This window comes from Sphaeroforma arctica (assembly GCF_001186125.1).
Source record: "Sphaeroforma arctica JP610 unplaced genomic scaffold supercont1.4, whole genome shotgun sequence".
In the NCBI taxonomy this organism is placed as follows: Eukaryota; class Ichthyosporea; order Ichthyophonida; genus Sphaeroforma; species Sphaeroforma arctica.
In genome coordinates this window covers 87543-96075 of record NW_014040554.1, presented here as the reverse complement: position 1 = coordinate 96075, position 8533 = coordinate 87543, and the positions used below count along the sequence as shown (strand labels likewise).

The 8533-nt window shown below is 46.8% G+C and overlaps 1 protein-coding gene across 1 annotated transcript; it reads left to right on the top strand.

The window, feature by feature from the left end:
* Nucleotides 1–738: 738 nt before the first annotated feature.
* Nucleotides 739–8533, top strand: SARC_00159 (hypothetical protein; the record flags this gene model as incomplete). The annotated part of the gene is made up of 4 exons (XM_014306152.1): nt 739–868; nt 1399–1571; nt 1797–1944; nt 2322–8533. Coding segments are annotated over 4 exons (6481 nt in total), but the record flags the coding sequence as incomplete, so codon positions are not given.

Here is an 8533-nt window from a genome sequence, read left to right as displayed (position 1 = left end):
TATATATATATATATATATATATATATATGTATGTATGTATGTATATATATATATATATATATATATGTATATATATATATATATATATATATATATATATATATATATATATGATAGGGATATATATATATATATATATATATATATATATATATATATATATATTTATATATATATATATATATATATTATATATATATATATATATATGTATATATATATATATATTTATATATATATATATATATATATATATATATATATATATATATACGTACCTACATACACACATACGTACACACACAAATATATATATATAGAATATATATATATGTGTGTATATATATATGTATTCATACATACACAAGCACACACATATACATACATACATACGTGCATATATATATATATATGTTTATATGTTTGTGTATGTGTATATGTATATATATATATATAGGTATTTATTTATATATCTGTATAGACGAACACATTCTTGCTATGAGGCACAGTGCTAGGATATTTGCTATGTTTATAAAATCTGTATAGTTATTATACAGTATGTTTATATTTGAGGAATGGTTTGATAGCATCCGCATGGTAATGTCTTTGATATTTCCTCCGTGTAGACTCATATTGATGTCTTTGAATAGGCAATATGCGAAAAGCCTCCCGAGCACTCGAGTAAGCCAATAGAACACATCAATAATTATCTAATCATCACTCACTCTCTGGTCACAGATGAACACGCAGAAGCTACAGACAGAGAACGGCGACTTGCAGCGGCAGATATCACAGCTGAACGTGTCTCTGACTACGGTACAAGAAGCGCTGAGTACAACGGAGGCTGCCAACGAGAAGGCTGGAAAGGTACTTTGCAGTACAGATACTATCTACGGACGTTAGTTGTCGTGGATACGAGCTATAAATTCCGCTCTGTACGATAGTGTACATGGTCGGAAACAATCGCACTAGTCTATTCTCAGTTTATTGCTTTGCGGCAACCGTTACGGACGATAGTATCACCTGCCAAAATCTCACTGGTATCCGTTTGGTACGTATGCAATGGATGTGTGGGTGACAACACACATTTGCATGTGCACGTTGTACATGGCGGATATGGTGAGCAACTGTACCTCTGTGACGAAGGCACAAGAGTATGGTATTGTTCAGGGCAATAATAGGCTTTTTTGAATGTAATGTTGTATCGCCTGCTTGATGTAAGATTTACATGATGCACATGCGGTGCCAGACTAACTACTTTCCGACGAAGGTCTTGTGTACTTCCACAGTCGACAGGGAAGAATAATTTGGTAACCGAGCTGAAATATTGACAGAAGCTGGAAATGAGTTGGTGGATAATGTGACTAATGTTCGTGTTTTGCATTGGTCGCCCTCAGGTGCTCGAAAGCAAGTACGAAGCACTAAAAAAGGAGTTCCGGAAATTAAAACGGAAAGACGATGAGAGGGGCAGGAGCGAAAACGAACACAACTCCGATAACTTGAAGATCGAAGCACTGCAGCAAACTATCGAGATTATAAAACAAGAGCGCGACGAGCTTAAGCTGGAGATGTATGTGGCGATGTTCCAAAATTCAAATATGGGTTTGTTCAAAGATTTATACTTGTCTACTTCACACGAATAGCACTAGACTGAAACATCCGTAATCTTTCTCACATTTAAATATTGCAGATTACACGTATTGTCAACACACAAGATTAAATATATACACATATATTTCAACATACACACATATATTCACTCTATTTCACACGTGTACGCGATTTATATCTGCAGCGATAAACAGTACCAGGCCGGACTAGACTCTATGGCGGTAGAGCAAAGGGAGAAGTTCCAAGAGCTCAACCGAAATATGCGTGTAGAACGGGAGATGGAAATCAAAGCGTTGCAAACGGTGCTAGAAACGTCTGCAACCGATCTGCAAGTGAGTACACAGAGTTTGGGGGTCTGCATGTGTGTTTTTCAAGTATTTGAAAATACGATACTAGACATGCAGGTACTGATCTTGATATGTTTGTTCTGCCTAAATATTATTTGCGATTAATCTTATTTAGATGAACTGCTTCGAACTCGAAGTATTCTCTCGAACTCGAGTATATCCAAAAGGATTCAAAGATGAAATGAAGTCCGTTCATTTGGTAAACGCGGTATCAGCTTATCCAAAATATAGGACTCGTGCAATCAGCCGTTCACGCAATATTCACACTAGTGGTTAATCCTGTATTGTTTATGACTCAGCCGAGGCCTCGACTCAATTGTATTTATCCATAATCTTCTCATATGCGACCCCATTACACGTAGAGTGCAATTGATGCAAGGACTGCGGCCGAGGATACCCTACGCGACTTACAAATAGTACACTCCACCCAAATGGACGAGCACGTGGCACTCAAAGCACAGGTTGACTCTCTCACTAAGGGACTAAGTGACAAAGATGCAGAGACACGCCAGATTAGTGCTGAGCTCCTGCGTATGGGTGAGCGGAAGCAGATAGCTGACGCGCGTGGGAGTGCGGAGGAGAGCGAGTTGACAGAGGCTATACAGGGCTTGACGTCTAGCGTCCAGGAGAAGGAAGGAGTTATAATACAACTACGTGGAAAGTTGCAAGAGAAAGACGCGTCTATGGAGAGTCTGAGAGTGGCTGTGGACGAAAAGGTTGCAGTTGTAGATAGGTTGGAGGTGATTGTAGATGAGAAAGATACAAGTAATGAGGCCCTGGAGCGGAAGTTGGAGCAAGAAATGGAGGCGCTGGCGAAACTGCGGGAGCTCAGTGACAAGAATGGGATAGCGAGAGATGAAGCACTCAGTGAAGTGGGTGCGGCGTTGACACAAACGAAGGACTTATTAGCGCAACGGGAAGGAGAACTGGCAAACAAGTCTGCGGAAGTAGAGACACTCGGTTTGGAATGCGAACGCCTGAGAGTGGAATATAAGCAGGTGACAGGAGAACTGACTAGCAAGTGTGCGGAAGTAGAGACAGTCAGCACAGAGTGTGAGCGTTTGAATGTGGAATATAAAAAAGTGGAAGAGCAAGTAGTGAGCCTTTCGGAGGACAAGGTGCGACTCGGTGAAGAGAATGCGCAGTTGACTGATGAGCTGAACGGTGTGTGTGAGGAACTGAGGGCGCTCGATGAAGCACATACACGGGCAGTGGAGAGAATAGCGAGGAAATGTGAGGAAATAACCACAATACAGGAAAATATCTCGTTGTTGCAGGAAACAGCCGCAAACCTCGAATCCGAACTAGGCAGCATGCGGTCAGAGAGGGAAGCTCTGCACAGTACTGTGGCAGCGCTGGAGGCGACTGCGAGTGAGAAGGAGATGCTCATCACTGAGTTCCGAGCACAAATCGGCATGCTGCGTGGTGATATGGATAAGGAGCGTAAGAGTGGCAGCTTGGAGATGGAACGCCTGCATGCGCGTGTTAAAGATTTAGAGGGGCACTTAGCCAGTGCGTGTTCGGAGAAGGCAGAGTTGGAGGATGCAAGGGCTCAATTGGAACTACAAGTGGACACATTGCAGTCTGAGCTGAGAGAGGCTCGAGAGGGCGGTACGCATGAAGTGAACCAAAAACAGCAGGAAATAGATGCAGGGAAGGAGGAAAAGGTTAAGGCTGATGAAGCTTTGGCGGAGATGAGGGTTGTGTGCGCTACGGCTGAGGAACGGGTGAAAGCATTGAAGGAGGCAGAGCGCGAGTTGGGAGAAGAGATAAGCGTGATTAAAACTGAGAAGCAATCTGTTGAGGATGCACTCAAAGAGCTGCAGATGACACTGGATATCTCTCACGAAGCGCACGAAGCTCAGATTGCAGAACTGCAGACAACGGTCGAGCGTTTGAATGTTCAGCAAGATAGAGCAGACGATGCGCTGAGACATTTGGGGGAGAGGGAAAAGGCTCTCCTTCGCGATAGTGAGAGTTTGCGAGGAGAGCTGGAGACTGCGCACAACGAGCTAGCAAGTGTGCAACAGGTGTTGGAGTCCACGCGAGATGAGTGTGGTGTTATGGAGAAGGAGAAGGCTGTGGTGGCAGAGGAAATGTGTGCCCTGAAATTGTCAACAGACGAATACGAGTGTAAGGTAGTACAGCTGCAGAGCGAGGTGGATGAAGCACAGGAGAAGTTCGGTACCTTGGAACAGGAGAAGATTGCCGTAGAGGACCAACTGCGTGTGCTGGAAGAGAAGCACGTGGTTTGTGTGACTGAGGGTGAAGCGATGCACCGCGAATTGGCCGCGTTGAGCGAAAGTTTGGGTGTGTTAGAGGCAGAAAAGCTCGCTCTCGAGGGTGCTGTGCAGGCCGCAGACGTACACACGATGGAGCTGGAAGTACAGATTAAGGTTTCAAATAATAAGCACAACGAAAGTCTGCAAGAAATGGAGGAAACCAAAAGTATTCTCACTAGTTTGCGTGACGATTTGAGTATCGTGAAACGGGAGAAGCTCGATTTAGAAGTTGCCCAGCGTGCCGCAGACACGCACGTACAGAGTTTGGAAGGGCAGCTACAGGCGTTGACCGAACAGTTGAGCATAGCTATGGCCGATGGAAGTGATGTGTCGAAGAGTCTGAGTGAAGAGCTGCGTAAGGTGGAGGCGGAGAAGATGCACGCTGTGTGTGCAAGGCAGGAGATGGAGGAGGAAAAAGATAGAGCCAACGAAGAAGTGGGCCGGATGAAGGAAAAGGTGTTGGTAGCTGAGAAGGAATTGGAAGCGAGTGTGGAGAAGGGCTTGGCCTTGGAGAACGAGCTGGCTGAGTGTCAGCTGCAAATGGGTGCCTGTGTGAGAGAACACAACACGGAAAAGCAGCGGCTGTGCGAGGAGAAAGACTCTATCGAGGACGAGCTTAAAGAGATGCAGCAGACTCACATGGAGACCGTGCAAGAGATGCAGGAGTTGAGTGCACATGTTGCCTCTCTGAGTGTGGAGGCGCAGAGGATCACTGACGAACACCTGGCGGCAGTGGAAGGGGCGCAGCGAGAGAGGACAATTAAGAAGGAGCGGATTACCGAGCTGGAACGAGAGGCTGAGACGAGAGGGCAGGAGATTGAGCGGCTAGAGAAAGAGGTTGCGGTAAAGACGAGTCTTATAGAGGGAGGTGATGCAGATAGGGCCACACAGATGGAGGAGCTACAGAAACAAATACAAGTTCTCGAAGCAGACGTTGAGCAGCACAAGACTGAGTTGGTTGTAGCAAGTGAAAGTGCCACAGGAACTCGAAACGAGCTGGATGCGAAGGTGCATGATCTGGAACAGCGCAACGAAGAGCATGTGCGTGAAATGAAGGGACTGGAAGAGTCGGTTGGTCGACTGAATGCACAGAACGACACTCTCGCCACTGAGCACGCGCAGATGGAGGAGAGTACAAGTGCAACTCTGGCGAAAGCGGAGGAAGCGTTGGTTAAGCTGAAGGCGGAGATGGAAGAGAAGCTGAAAGACGGGTATGACATCGAAATAGGACATCTTAAGGCTGAGCTGAGTGACGCTTGCACGCGCAGAGATGGGTTTAGAGAACAGCTAGAGTACCTGAAGGAAGAGAAGTACATCATCGAAGAAGAGCTGCAAGGTATAGCTACACAGTATGATATCTCCCAGGAGGAGGCACGAGAAGACATCCGTGCGATTGAGGCCAGGCTGAACGAAGCACAGGCTATGGCTGAGTTTGGTAGCCATGAGTTGCAGCGACAGGGTGCGGAGATGCAGCGGCAGAGTGATGAACATCGCAGTCAAAATGCCGACCTTCGGAATGAATTGGACGAGGCCTTAGAACGTGAGACTGCTGTAAGAGAGGCGTGTGAAGGCTTGGAAGACGCTGCGGGCGATCTGAACGAAAGGGTTGTGGAATTAGAGCGGACTCTGGATGAGAAGGAGGAGAGTATGAGAGCATTGAGGGATAGCCAGGACTCGGAATTACACGTACGGTTGACGGACGCGTTGGAACGAGAAACTGCTGCGAAAGAGGCTGTACAAGCACTGGAGATTGTGGTCGAGAGGTTAAAAACTGAGATTGTTCTGTTAGAAGCAAAGGTCGCGCAGTTGCAGGAGAAGTTGACAGAGAAGGATAACACGCTACTGGACAAGGAAACCGTTTTGAGAGAAACGGAGGATGAGTTTAAAGCGAAAGAGGAGGAGTATCGCAAACGCAGTGGTTCCTTGGAGGGTCTTGAACTGGAGAAGCAGGACTTAATGGCTAGAATTGAGTGTCTCATGGGAGAGGCTGAGGACAACGAGAATGCGCTAGAGCGTGTGCAAAATGAACTGGAAAGTATGCAACGTGAGCGAGACGAGTGTGTTCAGGAGATCGAACACGTGCGCGAAGAGGCAAAGCAAAACATGGATGAAGTTAGTGGGGCGTTGCAGACGGCGCGTGAGAGTGTGGAGGAGCACGCGGCACAGTATGAGAGCTTTGCGAGGGATATGCAAAATAAAATGGAGGCCGTTGAAGGTGTTCTGCGTACACGGGAGGAACAGTTGAGTGAAGCGGAAAGAGAGCGAGATGTGTGTCTGCAGCAGCTGGAGGAGTTTGACGGTGTGCAGGGCGCCAATGCGGCCGAGGTGAGCGAGTTGCAGACGGAGCTGGAGGATGTGAAGCAGCAGTTGCGAGACAGTGAGGAATACGTACAGGTACTTGAAGAGAAGGAGAAGGACATGCAGAGGGCTGTAGAGGCACTCGACAGTGAGCTCAAGGATGCGTGCGCGCGTAGAGATAGCCTAGAGGACGTTCTGGCGGAAGCGCAAGCGGTGGAAAGGGAGCGGTTGGAAGGTGACGAAAACTTGGAACGGGAACTGACTGAGGTGAAGGATGAGCTCGAGAAGTGTTGGCGAGATCTGCAGGAGAATAGCAAGCACAATGAAGCGTTAGAGGAAGAGAAGGCTACGCTCCTGGATAGAATACGCCAAACAGAAGCCGCCAAAGGGACCATCTCTGAGCAGCTAGTGACTATGGAATGTGAAAGAGACGAGGCTCTTAGCCATTCAGAAGCGAGGATAAGAGAACTAGAAGAGTCGCTACAGACCGCTACCACGGAGCAAAGGGAAGTGGCAGCGCTAAGGAGTGAAGTAGAGGCTCAATTAGATATGTACAGGACGAAAATAGTCCAGCTGGAAAGCGGGCAAGGGGACACACACGCTAGGCTTGCGGATAGTGAAGTGAAGGTAAAGGAGTTACAGAGCATGTTGAGAGATGCCAGCGCACGCAAGAAAGAGGAGCAAGGGAAGGTTGCTGCGCACGTGGATACGATCAAGTCACTGGAAAAACAGAAGTCGAGCGTGAGTGCGCGATTAATGGATGCAGAGGTCAAGGTAGAGGAGCTAAGAGAGATTGTGAAGGAAGCCAGTACTAAACTTAAGGACTTCGATGAGTGTAAAGCCGAGTTAGCGGATCTGAAGGAAGTGTATCTTGAGATTGTCGGAGTAAATGAGGAAATACTGCGCAACCAAACCACGCAGATGGATAAGGCTACGAGTAGACATGCCTTGATAGCAAAAGAGATGGTGGAGACGCATGCAAAGAGTGTACAGACATTGAGAGAAGAGTACGAGGAACGAATAAGGGTTGTTGAGGAGATGTTGCAGGCCATCTTGGTTGAGCATAGGGATAAAAAGGAGAAACTGAGTTTAGAAATTGAGAGCTTGAGGCAAGAGTTAGAGACGAGCAGGAAGGATATGTGTGAGCATGTGCGTGTGAACGAGGAGATCGAGGCACTCGAAAGGGAAGTTCAAAGAGTGCGAAGTGGACGCGACAGCGATGTGCAGCTCATCAGAGCAGAGATGGAGGAGGCTGAGCAGAGATACGCAGACGAGTGCGAGGCTTTGAAGGATGCTATAGAGGTGGGTAAGCAACAGATGGCAAGTGTTAAGCTCAAAGCTAAAGCTGTGATTCAAGATATGACTGAACAGGTCAACACGGAGAAGAAAAACGGACTGTTGCTGGAGCAGGTGGTTAAGGATATGGAAGAGCGCGTCAAGGTGGAGGAGACTGTCAAGAACGAGTATGTTTTACACTCACAGGATCTGGAGCGAAAGCTCGCCGAAGTTCGGGAAGGATCTGAATCTGGTCTCACATGGGAGCTGGATGACAATGTCCGTGCGTGCAAGGAATGTGGCGAATCATTCACACCTTTCAAACGCAAACACCATTGTCGTGCGTGCGGTAAGATCTTCTGTAATCCATGCTCAGGTGTAAAGACAGATCCTGAGAGCGGAGTCCAGGTTCGAATGTGTGATGGATGCTATAAGGCAAGAGATGGTATGGTGAAGAGGTTTGTGAGTGGCGTTGGAGATGAGCTTTTTAGCGCTAAGGCACATGCTCGTGGCAGTTCCAGTAGAACCGATCGGTGATGTCAGAATGAAATGCACAGGGAACATTAGACCGATGACTTAACAATATTCATCAACAGCATATAAATAGATTTTTCAAGAGCCTATGTCGCAAAGTGGGCATTCTCGTTAGATTTTGGCCTGGTAGTTAAGTCATTCTGCACTAGTTTGCAGACAATGGTGACATGGGGCCCTATTATCTT